This window comes from Ixodes scapularis, unplaced genomic scaffold, assembly GCF_016920785.2.
Source record: "Ixodes scapularis isolate PalLabHiFi unplaced genomic scaffold, ASM1692078v2 PGA_scaffold10__122_contigs__length_95168666, whole genome shotgun sequence".
NCBI classification, from domain to species: Eukaryota; Metazoa; Arthropoda; class Arachnida; order Ixodida; family Ixodidae; genus Ixodes; species Ixodes scapularis.
The window spans coordinates 68,208,589-68,225,705 of record NW_024609836.1 but is presented as its reverse complement, the minus strand read 5'-3'; the positions used below and the strand labels follow the sequence as shown (position 1 = coordinate 68,225,705).

General features: G+C 47.7%; 1 protein-coding gene across 3 annotated transcripts in view; it reads right to left on the bottom strand.

The window, feature by feature from the left end:
* LOC8033385 (transcriptional repressor protein YY1) overlaps nt 1-16,899 on the bottom strand; it is a 31,108-nt gene extending 14,209 nt beyond the window's left edge. Inside the window, exons 1-4 of one of the 3 annotated variants that reach the window (XM_040205734.2) lie at nt 16,393-16,899; nt 10,855-10,981; nt 8,015-8,110; nt 7,352-7,409 (exon numbers count right to left, since the gene is read on the bottom strand). In XM_040205734.2, coding sequence (XP_040061668.1) covers nt 7,352-7,409; nt 8,015-8,110; nt 10,855-10,981; nt 16,393-16,870 — 759 coding nt within the window. In that variant the 5' untranslated portion in view covers nt 16,871-16,899. The remainder of the gene's footprint in view (nt 1-7,351; nt 7,410-8,014; nt 8,111-10,854; nt 10,982-16,392) is intronic. The other 2 variants (XM_029982072.3, XM_029982073.3) reach the window with 2 other exon arrangements.
* Between the last annotated feature and the right edge of the window lie 218 nt (nt 16,900-17,117).

Genomic DNA, 17,117 nt, shown 5'->3' with positions numbered 1-17,117 from the left:
TCTTCCGCGCTTGCGAACGTTATCGTGACCCATTAAAAAGAAGTAAATACGAAGAATATCACAACAATCAGCGGGAAATATAAAGGGCGCGCACAGAACGCGCGAAGACGAGACAGAAAAGCGCGCGCCGTCATTGGTCAAAACGAGGTGTAAATAGCGGTACGTCAGAGCGTCTGAGGGGTAAACAAACACACGAGGTGCGCAAAGAGCTGAATAAGCCTCTTATTTTTAAAACATGGAAAACTATTGAACCGGGCTTGCCGCGTTCCTTTAAACTTTTTTCATGCACGTCGCTGTGCTGTTCTGGGGCACGTATCGTCGGTTCACTCAAAGAGCTTTTACTTTCCCACGCTCTTTAGAGCCTGGCATTGCACCTTTTTGTCAGATGAGCCGGCGATGTCCAGTTTTTCTGACAGGCTGTGTTCCCCGTCTAGAAGTGTGGAGAGCTGTTTACCCGTCCCCCATCTTGCATTTACCACCAGACCTTGTTCCAGAATGACCCTTCTTTTGTAACAAAAACAAAATTAAGAACCTGCCTCTATTCATCTCAAAGACTATGTTTGATATTCGCTGGCTGAAGGCGTCCTCACTGGCCCTGTCTGCTTGAAGAAATCACCGGTTATCAAGGGGAGCTGAGGGAGCGAAGACGACCTCTGTTTCCCTTCCCTTCGAGGTTAGTTTGCTTGCTTCTCCTTGCTAACGTCGTCTTTAATTTCACTAGAAAAACGATAAACGGTAGGGAGTCCTTGTAGACGGTTTTTGTGCTCGGTAACGATACCCAATAACGGTACTATGCATGCACAAAGACGACAGAGGAGTATCGGGTATCCTTACAGGAATTATTGGAACAACACACAAAACTCCCTAGTTTCTTAGACGTGTAAAGGAAGTATAAGCACTTACTTAATTCGTCCCCATCACGCTCGTTTGTGATTTGTGCTTTTGTGCTTCAAGCTTGGGGTATACGTAAGGTATACATACACGATATACGTTCCACTTGTCACTGGATTATTCCACAAACACGTACAAATTACGGTCGTCAGATGCTTCGTTTTAACTTGCCTTCTTTATTAAATAATCTAAATGTTGATTAGCACTTGCAAGTCACAGTATGTTCTATTTTTTTTGCTGTACCGCTCTTACAGTGTTTTGTTCGCAAAATTGAGACGCACTTCCAATGTGATTATCTATTTTTGTTATGACGTGCCCCTGTTGCAATGCTAAGTTTTTTGTAGGGGGCGCAGACCCTTAGTCAAGCCTTTTATAGGCTTTTTGTCTGCGCCCCCAACATCTGTGCGATGTTGAATAAAGATTTGATTGATTGATTGATTGATTGGGTAAGCTTTTGTGTTTCAAGCTTGAGGCAACCTGTAGGTACAAAGTTTGACCTTGCCAAGTGTACGGAAAAGTTCGCTGTTCGGGTTTTTCCTTACGTCCTTTGTCGACTCGTTGTGACCTGTTCTTTTTTGTTACGGGTTACGTGTGGAGTCTGTCGGTTTTGGTTTTAAGGAGCCTTTTGGCTTTTGTATTGAGGAGCATCTCTGTTACGCCCGACGCGCCACCACCGCGCCGTGACGTAACAGATATGAGTTCATGTATAGGCGAATATGTCGCCGAAATTATGTTCTGGCTATACACGAACCAACGAACTCATCTCTGTTACGTCACGGCGCGATGGTCGCGCGTCGGGCGCACTTCCGGTCTGGGGCTGAAGGCGGAAGTCCCTATGTGAGACGTGTATTCTAGGGTTGTATTAAAAAAAAACCTGACAAAAACTTGCCTTCTCGTCAAAACGCCGCGACTGGGGCTGCACCAAAAGAGTCGAGAAAGGCTTGAAGATCAGTTTTCATGTGCTCGATTCGTCCGAGAACGTGGATATGTGCCGTGAAAATGGAAAGCCAGTCGCCGTCGGACCACGATTGCTTGGGCGGGAAGCAGTTTGGGTTAAATTCACGGATACTTGTTGTCATCAGATTTATTTGTTTTGTTCCGTCATGAAAGCGGGAATACCGCCAAGTTGTTGGGACCGCCTGCATGCGGACGTTCAGTGCGTCTTCAAGATCGAACGGCCGCCTGATGCTCGAACTGTCGTCTGCTCTTTCAAACGCTTCTGCTCGTCGTCTGCTCTTTTAGACGACACCGGCCCGTGGACCAAATGTTGGCCCGGTAGTTGCGATAAGAAGTGAGTGCAGGCCTCAAAATACTTAAGTTTGAAAATTGGTAAGCAGGCTCGATGTAAACAGTGGATACAAGGAGATGTTGATCGCTGTTACCAGTGACCATCAACAACTTGTTATGCCTCATTCACTTGGTCCGATTCTGCTTGCGATTTTCAGTATCGATGTTGAACATCTCAGCTACGGTTCGCGCTGTTGTAACCCGAGCGACGTCATGACTGAAAATTGCGACCGAAATTTCATCATGCGAATCAGGCTTTAGCGTAACCTCTGCGGCGTCCACGCGGAATGAATCGCCGCATGTCACATTATTCACGCGAAGTTTTGTGGTATAGCGAGCCTCAGTAATTTTGCTGAGGCTGCTTAAGTAGTCGGGCATTGCCCAGGAAGACGTACAATCAACAATTCCAACGCAGAAACCTGCGTTGGACTCACACCACCGCCGACAACAACGCAATTCAATGGTTTGTTTATCGGCGACGCGGCGAGCTTCTTGCCCACACCCCATCGCGCATGCGCGGCGCCGGTGGCGTCGGCTAGGAGCGCTCCAGTTTGTTTGTAAACATGAGTTGGTGTATAAAATATAGTGGAAAAATGATGTGAAATGAGGTGCCATTGAGCACCACGTTTTACATGCTCACGTCACGTCATGTGAGTATAACGTTAGGAAATTCATTTTTAAAGGGGCGATGCAACGATTTTTGTATTTTGCGCAAATACCGCTTAGGACGGATCCCTGACGTTAATGACCTGTAAATTACCCGTTCGTTTTTCACCACACGCAATCGAAGTGGTAGAAAAAATTAAGAAAAACGAGCAAAGTTCACCCCTCAACTCGCAGCCAGAACAAGCGGCCACGTGATCTGGAGCCGATTATATGCCGCCAGTGTTGATCATAGCCACGCGCTGGGGTTGGCAAGGCACAGGAGACGCGCTGCGTTCCAGACATTGTTATGGTTCGGCTGTTTTCGTCATTGCAGCGCTTGGACACAGGACATACCCGAATGCTTCTCGAGCTATCGATTATCACGAGCCCAAATCGAGTGCCGACGCAATGCTCGGGTCCAATCTATGAGCCGCATTCACATATCGTCACTGCGCGGTACTGCTACCGCCCAGCTACGTCATCAGCTTTTTCGAAGGAGAGATCGAATGAAAACGCTCGGTTTTGTCCTCGAAATTACGGCGCAACAAAGGAGTTTCTTGGCCAGTGGTGTTGCGTGTGAGTATCCTTGAGAACCACTAGTGCCAGTAAGCTCGTGTAAAGTGAAAAACATTCCAATTGAATATCGTTGCACCGCCCCTTTAAGTCTAGATACTTTAGACCTTGTCATTCGCAGTTTTCTCCGTTGGTAGCAGCCGCCTGCATTACTGGTGTTCTCGCGGAAAGTGGCGCACTAGCTCCCAATCAATCGCACAGCGCGTGCCATCCTGACTGAAAGCAATGTCAAGGGGTGAAACTAGAAGACCCTGTCCTTTAATAAAACGCTTCATAGAGATTCCCGCTTCAAGAACTTGCGTCCCATCAAGTCTCCGAGTCTATTATATTCGCGAGCACCGCCCGGTCGGACTTTAGCAAATGATTGACTCTTTGTCCAACAGATGTTTAGTCGAACTGTGGTAAAGTTTGAAGGTAGGCCAGTCGGTGCTGACACGTGTGACGTCACTGTTCCTCGCGCATACGCAGCACGGCTCGCCAGAAGCCACGCGAAACTGCTCAACCTCGGCCAGTGTAAACTACGCTACAAAATAAACTCCTAAAAACACGCTCCGATTCTATTCAAACATGAACTCCGAAAACACAGTACGCTACATCTAATAGGAGTCTATGCGCAGCCAAACCCCGGCGTAAAACAACGAGCGCGAGGCGCGCGTGAGTCGCGCGCCTCGCCTCGGTTCAAAGCTGAGAAAAGTGGAGTCGAGCACCATCATTAGTTATCTCGACTGCATTTCGCTCAAAGTAGGTTGAGCGACACGAACACGCTCAGAAGTAAACATATTGCTTTGAGGTGAATGATCCAATGAGTGGTTTAATTAATGATGAGGTGTACTCTGACCAACGGGTTCGAATAAAACACAGATTTCATTGCTTCGGCAAGGTGCAAACCTCTTAAAGAGGCGACCTCTTTAAGAGGTTTTTCAGGCGAGGCACTTACTTTTTTTATTTATTTGTTTAACTGACATACTCTCAGGGCCATCAGCATTACAGAGGTGAGCGGGAGTTAGAAGAGAACAGAACAAAGCTGTACACTTTGGAGCTCAGTCTGAGCTGTATAGATTATTTACGGCAATATTTAAACATATAGTAAGTGGCAATTGTGGCAACAGATGTGGGGAGGTAGTTCCAGTCCACTGAAATTTTTGGGAATGGATGACTCTTGTTTTGGAATGTCTACTTATATATATATATATATATATATATATATGATGAAATCCGTGACAAAATATTAGACGGGTGATTCAGCGGTCGGCTGTGAAGTACTGCGTTATTATGGTATCTCTTATGAAAGTGACATCAACGCGCTATTTTACGACGTAAAGTGAGGCAGGCAACGATAGGCTGGTTGCCATGGATCATAATTATTAAGATAAAATACACAGAACAATTTTGTACTGATCGAACGACGGTTTAGCGAGCGAAACCTGGCCCACGGCGTTTCATCGAATGCCACTTTAGCGAATGGCGGCGTTCATTTGACCGAATAGATAAAATGAAGGACGCCGCTGTCCTGTTTTCGAGCTTGCCGAACCTTTGGCGATGGACGCTCGAACTTGAGTTCATATTATTTTCCCCAAACTATACCGAAGCACCCCTTGCTATCGTTCTGAACAGACCGCCTGGCGCGGTCTGTTTGGATGCCCAGTTTGCCGCCCCTACAAATGCCTAAACGTCGACTCGCGTATGTGATCTCTATTCGCTAAACTCTAATGCGCTAAAACGTCTTCGTTCATATAATATGGACTCGTATTAATGTTTGTAAGATGTTTCACAAAAATCGTGCACGCAGGTTCGTGTCTGTCTCTCCTTTTTGCCCCCTCGGCGAGCGGTCGTTGGCAAAAATATAAGCGCCTTCTTTTTTTTTTTCGTAGAAAAAACCGTCCGCAACAAAAGATAAAAAAAAAAAAGAAAAAAAAAGGACAGGTTAGAAGGTTTTGAGGTGGGGTCCACTCCAGAATCACAACGCCGACAACCAGGCGAAGTCTAGGGAGCCTTCATGTGCGCTTTGCTAGAGTGATGCCACCCTTTGTAATACCGCTCGCCCACAAACCAGCAGCCATTTTGGTTCTGGGCATCCGTGGGGCTAATAACTCTCCCGGAAACAAGCACCTTATCTCACAAGTTCGGAGCAGGGAAGTCAAGAAGCCGCTCGCTCTCCACAGCATGCGCGCTCGATGAAGAAAGCGCGAAACAAAACGAAAATAAAAGAAACGGGACAACAAAACTAAAACCAGAGGGAACAAGCTAAACAAAGAAAATGACAAGTGCAGGGTGCGTCGCCCGGCCCAGCCCAATACCCCCCCCCCCACACACACACACTGACACACACATCTGGAGTCGTCAGCGCCGCTGCGAAAGAACTTCGAGGATGGCTGAGAGCCGGAGGCAGTGGCGGTGGCCGCGGCTGCAGGGGCCGACGCCGCTTTCCGTGACCTCGGTGACTCGGTGAATGGCTGTGACTCGGTGAATGACTGTGACTCGGTGAAGGGCCGTGAAGTCGAACCGGTCGAACGACTCCATGAACGGGATCAGTTCACGGACGTGAGGGGAACGACTTGCTGAACTCGATGAGCTCGTGATGGGATGGTGAGCGACTTCGTGAATTCAGAGTTGGCGGTGATGGGATGGGGAATGCTTCATGAACTCTGTCGGATTCGTGATGTGACGGTGAGCGACTTTGTGAATTCAGAGCTGGCGGTGATGGGATGGGGAATGCTTCATGAACTCTATAGGATTCGTGATGTGACGGTGAAGTACTTCGTGAACTTGACGGATTTGTGAAGTGACGGTGAATGACTTTGTGAGTTCAGAGATTGAGGTGACGTGATGGGGATGAGTTTGTTATCCGGTTGAACTCCGTGATGCGAATGGCCGTGACTTTTGGACGTTGGTGTACTTTGTGATGTGAAGGGCCGTGAATATTAGACATCGGTGTACTCTGTGATGTGAAGGGCTGTGACGTTTGGACGTCGGTGTACTTTGTGATGTGAAAGGCCGTGACTTTTAGACGTCGGTGTACTCTGTGATGTGAAAGGCTGTGACTTTTGGACGTCGATGTACTTTGTGATGTGAAGGGCTGTGACTTTTGGATGTTGCTGTAATTAGTGATGTGATGGTGAGTGAGTGGGTTCGGAAATGCCGACCTATGCTAGTACCGCGATCCCAGCGATAGATACTAAACAACTTTTCACACTCAAACACTTCATTGTTAGAAACCTTGGCAGGTAACTACGTTTCTGTTAGTATGACGACATCAGCACAACAAGTACCAATAAGGGACAACAAGTCACCACGCTTGTTTACAATGTTGCTCGATGTTCTCTTCCAAATGGTCCAATTTTTTTAATGCGATTAGCTTTCCTTAGGACCTTCAGGCCACTCCGAGGTACGCTTCCGGCCCTTTATTTGCCGCGCTAAAATTAGCGGAGAAAATGACGCCGCATGGACGCCGCGTGGCTCAATGTTGCGTGACCTATACGCAAAGTCGGGCTCTCCGCCAGATTTGGCGGGAAGGTCGGCGTCACATGACATCGACATCGATCCAGCTTCCCCGGTAAATTTGGCGGAGAAATTGAATACACACATATTCGGTTGCCCCGCCATACTCGGCGAAAAAGATTGACGTCGCACGATTTGACGTCACGTCATCTACGCACAATTCAGCTTCCCCGCTAAATTTAGCGGAGAAAACATTGTCTCACGGCTTGGTGTCACATGACCTACGCGCAAATTCAGTTTAATCGCTAGCGGAAAAATCAACAAGTGATTGGCCGTGGTTCCCTCAATTATGCCTGCGGTCAATCGCTCAATTAGACAAAAACACAGTTGGCTCTGCCTGAAATTTTTCCACAGACTTCCTGCGCCACGGGCGCGTTCAAACGGGCGAACTTCGTGTTTGCATACAAATCGGCCGAGCGGGTGGAAGCGTGGAGCACCCCTCGAAATTTTTACTCACTTTGTGTGGGCACGCTATCGTTCTGGCAACGTCGTCGCTCTGCTTCCTCGGCTTCATCCTACGAGAAAAAGAGGTTGCCTGAATGAGCGAGGGTGTGCCCTCTTGCACAACTGCCACGCCAATTAGATGACGAGAAAAAATAAAGGTTGAAGCAAAAGAAGAGCTGTCAAATCGACATAGAAAGTGCCGTCAGCCAACTGGAGGAGATCCCACGAATTTGACAGAATGAAAGCAACAAATTTAATGAAGGAGTCTGTTAAAGTAACAAACAAAGCGAGCACTGGAGACATTGCCACATATTTCACAGCAAAAGCGGCTAAATTAACAGACAAGCCCATTAAAGTGACGAAGAATGCAAATTTGAGAGAATGAATGCAGCAACATCAACAGAGAAGTCAGTTAAAGTAAGGGAGAAAACAATCCAGTCGCGGGAGTCGGAGACAAAGCCAAAAATCTGACGGAACGAACAGTTAAAGTAACGGACTAGTCCGTTTAATAAGTGACAGAAAGCCGTCCAGTCACAGGCACGAGCTCGTGAGGCTAGCAGGCGGCAACCGCGCACGCTTGTTTCAAGCCCTGGCGCGAGGACGCACGGGGGGAAAGGCAGACGCCGGCCAAAGGAAGGGAGACCTCGCCTCGCCCAGGAATGTTTGGCCCACTGACCTCTGGGAGGAGCTGCCCTTGCCCTTCTCTGGGGAGTAGACGCTGGTGCACTGCACCTGCTCCCACCACTGCTTCATGCCGTTGTCCGGCGCCGAGCTGCAAACACAAGCGCCAAACCCTGACGCGAGGGGCTCAGCCGGCGGCAACAGACGCACCAGCGTGCACCGATTACACACGTGCCGTCCCTCCAACTTACGCGCAATTTGCCGAGCGGCGAGAACGAACAACGCTTTTCTTAGAAACTGCCAAGGACACGGCTACGGTCGGGCCTTGCTCGTCAGACGCTCGGTCAGCCGAATTCCTACTTGGTTTGTGACCGTTTCGGTAGGAAACAACATCGCAGTTGTTTCCTACCGAAAAAGAAACCGAGCTCCGCGAATGCAAGGCTCGGCTGGTTCCCTTTGCAGTCGTCGACGGAACATTTGGAAGCAGCGAACCGATGCTAGGTAAGCCTCTCTTCCCACCTACCTTCTTTTAGGAGAAAGGGAGAGGGAGAGGGGGCGGTCTGGCCACTAACCCTAATAATTCTACTCTGCGCGGGGGAAAGGAAAATATTACTCTCGAAACTCCCGGTTAAAGCGCAAACCTCACCGCATCGCAAATCTTATCATGACCTAAAGCAAAAACATGTCTAGGTCGTCGTGGGGGCCCCCCCTTAATGCAGTGTGCTCGTCGATTGTTAATGCTGCACCTTCCGCAACCCCCAATTTTCTATTGCGTCTCCTGATCTACCGTCAATGCCAAGCAAACAAGATCCTGAGCATGCGAAGAGTCCACGGCACCAAGACATGAAATGAGCAGGAGGCTACAGGAAGTACAAAAAAAAAAAAAAAAACATAAACGAGAATGAGACTATAGGGTACAAATTTCTGATGAATCTGACCCGGGCACCAACAAGTTTTGCTCTTAGTGTCTGGGTTGTCTTTCTTTCAGTCTGCCTATGGGTTTTGTTATATTTCTCATAACGCCAAGGCACTGACGTTTTAGGTTTTGACTGGGCCCGGAAAAACAAAGTCACACGGCATAGTGGTTAGGTAAAGTTACAAAAGGCCACTAAAAGAATCCTTGGCTCCATGCCATTACTACATCAATAGCTTAAATGTTCAATGAAAAAAAAAAAAAAGGCCTTCATTTGCATTAATATATTTGTCACTACATCAAACGCCTGTAACTCACACTTCAGGTACTCGAAACTTATTGAAGTTTTACTTAAGCAAAAGTAAGTTGTGATAAGCAATGGACATACTTATGTAGTAAAGAGGATAACCTAACACTAAGAAAAAGCTACTATGTAATAGCACTATACATATCGGGTTTTTTCACATAACGTCAATCTGCCATTTTGCTGTTAGAGTGAGTGAGTGAGAAAATGTTTTACTGGTCAGAAAACGAAAAAATAAAGAGGCTCAATGAAATTTATAAGTTTTCATGTACTACCGATTTGAGCGCGTCATGTGAATTTTCGGAATACTCGCCTTCAGCACGCGCCAGACAGACAGCTCGTGACAAAATGGTGGAAAAAATTACTTCGGTGAAAACGCCCAATAGTAGAGGAACCATTTTGGTAAGTGTGTAGTGCTTGTAAAGCTATTTAGGATGCTGAAACTATTTTATAGGGTGTTTTTACGTGGCACATATCACCAGCCATTCTGTTGGTGGATGGTAGCACGTTGGAACTATCAGTTTCGGTGCACATTGGGACGTTCACTTCCCACACGTGCCAGACAGCTCGCAATAACAAAAGGGTAGATGAAATTATGTCAATAAAAAACAAAAGGGGCATTGTTATAGGCCCGAGAGGTTATAGTTCCAAAGTATTGGTCAAGAAAAGTAACAAAAACAAAAATACAAAAAAAAAGACGAGCATGTTAGGGATGGTCAGAATATATAAAAAGAATAAACAAACAAGACAAGTCATTTACCATGAAGTCATCAAGTCACTCACCATGGTAATGTCACCCTTTCCTGCCTTTTCTTTCCTCAGCACCACTTTCTATCCCCCACCCCCCATACCTTGCAGTCCTTCAACTTTAGAGCTCCCAGTGATGCATTTCTGGATATCATTAAATGTTGTTGCTAGTCGAAAGAGGCAGACATGACATCTCTTGCTTTGTTTGGTTATTCTCACTACAGTCATCGAAGAACAAGAAGTGCAGGACACCTCCTTTGGATGCCTGACCTCCGGCACATGTTCTTTGCTTTCCCTCGTGCTTTGGCTGAGCACGCATGCTCAGAGCATTAACTCATGTGGCACACATGGAGCGTTGGACTGCTTAGCATGGCTCATAGCACCCGTCCGCCGTAAGGACTGGCTCACGCATTTATGTCCGAGCGTGACCGACTGCGTCCAAATCGCTCTGGACTGCTTACGACGTGATAATAACGGACAGGCACCACCTGTTGGACAGCAACGGTTCATTTCCGGTCTGCATATATTTGCTCCTTTTTTTACGCGCTGTTCTTTGACTATGGGCTTGAAACAATTTTGACATTTTTCACGGAGAGTGCTGATTTGACCTAGCATATACTGCACTATTTTTTATCTAGTTACGAGCAAGTTTGAAGTGTTTTGGGGATTCCCAATGGATGGCGCCAGTCTCTGACGGTGTGTTTTCTCGTCGTAAGAGGTCACAAACGGTCACAACACGCCCAGTCACACTCGGATGCAAATGCCCGAACTAGCGTTACGGAGAAGCAAAGTATAGAGGCGGGACAACCGACGGAACCCCTCGCAGTTCTTGTCCCGTCGGACGGCGCAGCTCTCGGAACAAAGCGCTCTGGTTCCGAGTTCAGAAAGGGGCATGCTCGAGGGACGGAGAAACGTGCAAGGGACCACTGACTTGGCGAACTCGGCCAGCTGCTTGGGGTCGCTGAGGTCCACGCCGGGGATGCCTCCTGGGGGAATCTTCTTGCCCGTCATGTACTCCGTGTAGTCGGGGTCCGGCTCTGGCGTCGACTCCTCTGCAACTGACAAGGGCGCCAGGGTCACTCCAGACAGCCTGTTCCACCCACCACTCCGACGCGGGAGGGCGGGCACCACGCCCAACGCGGCCCACAAGTGTCCTGGGGCAACTCTGCTTCATTTTAGTTGCCAAGAAAGTGCGACACGGCTCTCCTTATAGTACACCGGCCACCCTTAGGCCGAGTGCGGCAATTGCTGCAAGCACGAGAGCTTGAAATCGGGAACCCTAAACGTTCTTCAGCAGACCGCGCAGGCACATCTCAAAGCCAGGAGTGCGGGCTAGCTCGCGCTTATAGCTTCGGCTGTAGCCTCAGCTTAAAGGGAAACTCCAACCAATATTGTCGAATTGTGGTTTGCGACTGTTTTCAGTTCCGTCAGTGTCCCTAAATACAAAGTGTAATTTTTTCTTTTTTTCGGTATTGTGTGTAGTTTTATAAATATCACGTCTCAAAGTTCGGTTTCGGGCGTCTACAGCTAAACCGAAACTATCTGCAGAGCAGCGGTTCTCAAATGGAGGTCCGCAGACCCTTTGGGGTCCGCAAAAGCATTCTAGGGGTCCACAAAGCCCAGCCTCATCAGTCAAGCCCAGAAATAAAAGTTGTCTTTTCTCAGATTGTGAAGAGACGTTTCAATTTTCGGATGAGTTTTCTCGTGGATATGTCAAAAAGAGAAGTCTACTTCACACTAGCCCTTACTTATATCCATTTATTAAATCACTATCATAACTAACCTATACATTCCCTTCCCCTCACCACAAATGGGGTCCTCCATCATCTCCGCCGATCCACAAGGGGTCCACGACCAATCAATGGCTGAGAACCTCTGTGCTAGAGAATGGCAACACTGATCATCAGCTGTACGACAGCGACGTAACGTCACTGTGGTGCTGTGGTGCGCGGTACAGCGTGTAGAATCAATTGCAGTTCCAATGCTTTGTGATGTCAGGGGAGCGCTGCAGTGTGCGTCGCCCAGTGTTTTTTGACTAAAGGCTAACTTGCCTGCTAAAGATCAGCTGGTCGCATCTTTAAAATCGGTTTTAGCGGAGTATGCGGCAGCGCTTTGACGTAATATTTTGGCTGTGATCATATTTCGTGCCGCTAAAGCGATGCCAGTCATTTATTCTGATTCAGTTTTCGACCAAAGTTGGCATTTAACCCCTCGCTTGCTTATTTTATACTTCGAGGAATGTACTGCGAAATTTTATTTTAAACGGAACATTAGAGGGGCAATGAAGGCAATTTTGGACATCTTTTTGGCGATTGAACTGGGTTCCAGGCACGTCTCAGGCCACGTTGCCCGAATTTCAGCCGAAACCGGCGCTTGTGTGCCGTGCAAATCAATTAAACAGTCGCGATAATAATCGTACTGGGATCGACTGGGGCAACGCCCCGAGAGTTGCGGGAGAAGCGGAGCTCACGTGACCGATGCGGGGCCAAGAAGCGCGATGTCACAAGAGACGCGTCAGCGATTGGTCGAAACAAGAGACGTACGTGCCCTCGGTCAAGTTTTGGTTCGCAATTTTTAGAAATACTATTCTAATTTCCGCTAGAATAACCATGAAAAGTATAAATCGAACCGGAAATGATTACTAAACTGCAAATAAAGCAGCATAATTGTTTTTTTTTTTCTTTGCTACGCTGGACGCGAAACGGCCAACGAGCAACTACGGGCACTTCGGCATGCGGGCCGCTCGTTATCGGCTGGGCGGTCTCCGTCGGGTGATGGTGGAGGCCGCCACACACATACTCCCGTTCCGTTTGTGTTGGGTCACTGAAAGGAAGCTCGAACTCGCTCGCGAGAGCGGCATTGCCGTCCATGTTGACAGATTCGACGAAACGACCGCGCCACTGCGCTGGTATAATTCACCGCGGTAACCAGAGTCTCAATCTCCTAAATACAACCGATACAGACTATTCACACTTCCCTACGTCACTTCCGTTTTCGGAGGCCCAGAAACGAGAATGGAGATTGTTCAGTTTCGGTTTCTTTACTTCTTTCGTAGGCACAGAAATACACATCACAAATGTCTACAAAAAATTGGGCAGCTTGCTATGTTCCCAAGAAGCATAAAAACACCATTTAAAAAAATTAAATAAAATCGTCTTCATTGTTTCTTAAATCAAATTCAAAGAGAAGGTTTTGGTTATCTTTGCTGGCTACAGTGGACCTCCACGCCAAAGTCGGCTTGTTTTAGCGTGAACGCTCACAAGTGACTGCTTTTTTTTTTTTTTTCCAGGCTAAACGGAGCGTTTTCCCTCTGTCGAATAGCAAAACTGCCCAAAGTAACTGGAGCAACAGGAGTAGTTTTGCCATCTGCCAGAGAGTGCACGAAACAAGTGCCGAAACCGAAACGTGAGTCACAGTCGTGGTCGGATTTCATCGTCCGTGAGGGAAGGCACCAGTGACACTCTTCATTAGAGGGCAAAGGGTTAAGGCAAAAGGAGTGTGTGTCACGTTGATGTCACTAAGTAATTACGCTAATATCGGCACCACATCTGCCGACTGTCATGTGGGCGTCGCCATTTTGGTGCATAGAGCAGCGTGGGCACAACTGGCAGTCATTACAACTAAAAAAGGCACCTTCCTGAGCTTCAGATAGAATGTCAGGAAGCCGAGGCAGCACCGTTTTGCTCTGTGACGGACTGTCCTAACATTTCTGGAAGATCAGAAAACATTTTCTCGTGATATCTGTCTCCACTGTCGAGTGGCTCCAGTGTCATCGAGAAAACTCACACATCAAACGTCTGTCCATTACGAAGCAAATAGCTCCAACTCTTAAAATGCAACTCCACTTCATTTTTGTTTTTCAAAAAAATAATGCAGTCCTCTTCACTATCATCTAGAAAGACTACAATATAATATTACAACAAATTCTGGCTAAATTTTTTTAAACAGTCTGGCAAAATTTGCAACTCGCCAAGTTGCCGAAATCGGCTGACTCGAGCGGGCGAATCGAGGAGCAACCAAGAGCGCAGTCAAGGCTACGGCAAAGGGCGTAGCCAATATTAAGCTAAATGTCATCACCATTGCCCCCTTTTGCTTGTTCTTATTTCTCCAAGCAAGTGTAACGGGTGACGTCAGAAACGTTTCCTCTCGGCACAGCGGTGGACACGCGATTGGCGTCACGCACCTACGCAGCGCGCTTCTTGGGAGCTATCCGGCCAGCCCACCGTGGTCCCGCCGTTACCGTCGTCTCCCGTGTCACAACTGCCGTCGTCGTCTCACCGTTTGCGACTTTTATTTTTCTGAATTTCGTCCACACTACGGGCACTAAGTGCGCAGACTAATGTTGCAGTTGTGCAAACATCGTTGACTGTCGTGGACACTAAGACATGGTGAACAGTGCGGTGCAGGCAACATATGCGTCTAGCACACGCCCGCCCCAATCTCACCCGTTGTTGCATAGAGGATCACGCGACATCTTGTACACCGTAATAGCCATGTTCTTGGCGGCCCGAGGTCAATGTAGCCGGATGAAGCCGAAGTTTCGGTTTGGATTTATGCTCATGTTTGAAATTATATTAAAAAATATCCATTCCATTTTTCGCGAAGCAAATGACGTAGTGTCTTTTACTAGGGCTTTTTACAGAGAAATCACTCATTATACCGAAATCTTAGGAAGTGAGCGGAGTTGCCCTTCAAATGTTGTGCGAGAGAGGATAGATAGAAAAGCCAACAACCAAATTGTCACAGGTGACCATAAGATTAACCCCGACAGCCTGTTAAGCTTCTCCAATAAAGCAAACGTTAAAGCTTCACGAAAAAACATAAATAAGCTTCTTTATTACTAGATGGGAAGCAAACGAGCTTCCTGGAGGCCACATTCAGAAGTTTAGTGATTGTTAAGAGCCGACGTCTAATGAAGCAACTTTGCAAGTTTTGTCGCGGAACAGTTAGCATTTCCAATGGCAAGCGTGTCAATGCCAAAATCAGCTGAAGAAATATCATGTAAAATATAAAATATAGCGAAGGTAAACTCCAAATTTCAGGCAATTTAAACTAAAAACACTAAATTTTCAGCAAAAAAAAAAATTATCGTAGATTTTAATGACAAATAAATTCACAGAAACACGGAACCCTACTTGCACTCCTTTTGAATACAAGGCATACCAATCTAGAAACTGGATATAGGTAACAAAAACTCTCCTCCTTCAGAGCACCACATTATGGTGATTTCTCGTCTGTACTTCAATAATCCTGCGAGATCCTTTGAAACAGTGCTCTGGCCCCAATATAAGTCCTCCCATGACAGAGTTTTTAGGAAGGGGAGGTAGAAAACAAATCAGCAAATAGCTGATAAAGATATTTATGCGGATACTCTATTTTTATTCGTCTTTTTTTGTGTTTGTATATACGCGAGAGCGAAAACGCGGTTATTGCCATGATTGCACCCTGTCGTTTCAAAAGAGAGGATAAGAAAATAATCTCCTTTCTTATCGACGAGAGCCAAATTCAGAATGATCACACAACACGCGTGGCCAGTAATAATTCCCAAGTTCTACCGCACTCAGAACAATTTGTATTCAACGCGCTCGTGCTCGAGTGCCTTCCTCGTACACCTCGTACTGTTGTCAGGCGCTCAGCGCTAGCGCGCGCGCAATCCCGTAAAAGGGTTTTCGCTCGTTTGGCTCGTTCAACAGCTACGAGCAACTCCCTCCCCCAACACTCCGCTCTCGTTTTTTTTTTTTTGTTTTTTTCCTTTTCTTGTTTATTGATTTTCTTTCCAATACCTTTATTACGCGCAAGCGCTCAAATACACAGTTCAAACGTGACCCAGTCGAACTTAAGCTACAAAGTTTTAGCGTACTTAAGACATAGAAGCGCAAAAGAAAGCCTCCCTACGAAGGCGACGCGCGGAGAATCGAGGGGTCGACGGGTTTCGCTCGTACTCGTGAACTGCGCTGCGCACCCGACGCCAACCTTGAACGATAAAAGCTGTTTACGCAGGGCCCACACCCCCGAGTCGGGCCCGAATTCTACGCCACGGTCTCTGAGACTACCGTAGTCCTCGATCGAAGCCGTTCGCGTCGGCCAGCGACGGCGCCGAGCGAGCCGACTGCTCCGAAAAGCCTGCTCAAACGCGACGCCGTGCCGTCCAAAGATGGCCGACCTCCGCCATACTCGAAAAGACGCCATATTGTTAGTTCGGGGAACATGGCGGCGCCCATGGAGGATTCATGGCCGGTTTTTCATTCAAAACATTGCCAGAAACTGCCCGAAATGTCCGGGATTCACCCGCACAACGTGCGGCAAACTGGGCCCGTGCCGCGGCACCCCCACCGGCGATGTTGCCTCGGGCGGGGAGACCGCGACAAGGCACCCGCGACGTTCTTCGCGATCCAAGCGGCGCCGATATTTTTGCGGCGATTCGCGGGGACGCTGCTCACTTCTAGTATGATTTCGAAAATGAACCTACCGTCCTCCGTTCCGGACGCCCACATGGTGACGGAAAACTCGCCTTCGAGCGTCTTAATCTGCACCTGTTTTTGTTCCCACTTGCGAGTACTCCGGTCCGTCTCGAATGTGAGTTCGCCGCCGAAGCCTCTCCCCTTGCCGCCTCGCTTCCCTTTGCGGCCGCGTTTGCCGGACGTGCTCGGACTCGTCTCTATCAACACTTCGGGCGTGGGCACTGGGATGTTGTCGTAGCCGGACAGCGCTTCGTGATCGGCGTCGATGCTGCCGACGATCTCCTCTTGCGTTTGGAGTATGATCTCTTCCCTCCCGGGTTCTGGCAGCGGCTGCAAAGCGATCATGGGCTGTCCCTCGACGGATTCGACGGTTGTGACCACGGTCTCGACGGGCATTTCGACGGGGATAGCCTCTATCTCGACTTCTTGGATTTCGGGCTGAATCTCTACCTCGGTAACCACATCCGAGGACGCCATCTTGCCCATCTGCAAAGATGGAGGAAGAACCACGTGACCGCCGTTATCGTGACGTTGTCATGGCGTCAGAGCAACCGTCGGAGCTCAATCTTTTTTTTTATGGATGTGTTTTATCTGTTTCATTGTTTTTTGCTAAGCATTTTTTATGCACGTGTTTGAAGCTATGTGTCGGCTTAACAATATTGTTTGTGTCTCTTTGCATTTTTTTAAAATAAAGTAATAGTTTAACATTTGTGTTATAAGCGTTAATGAAACG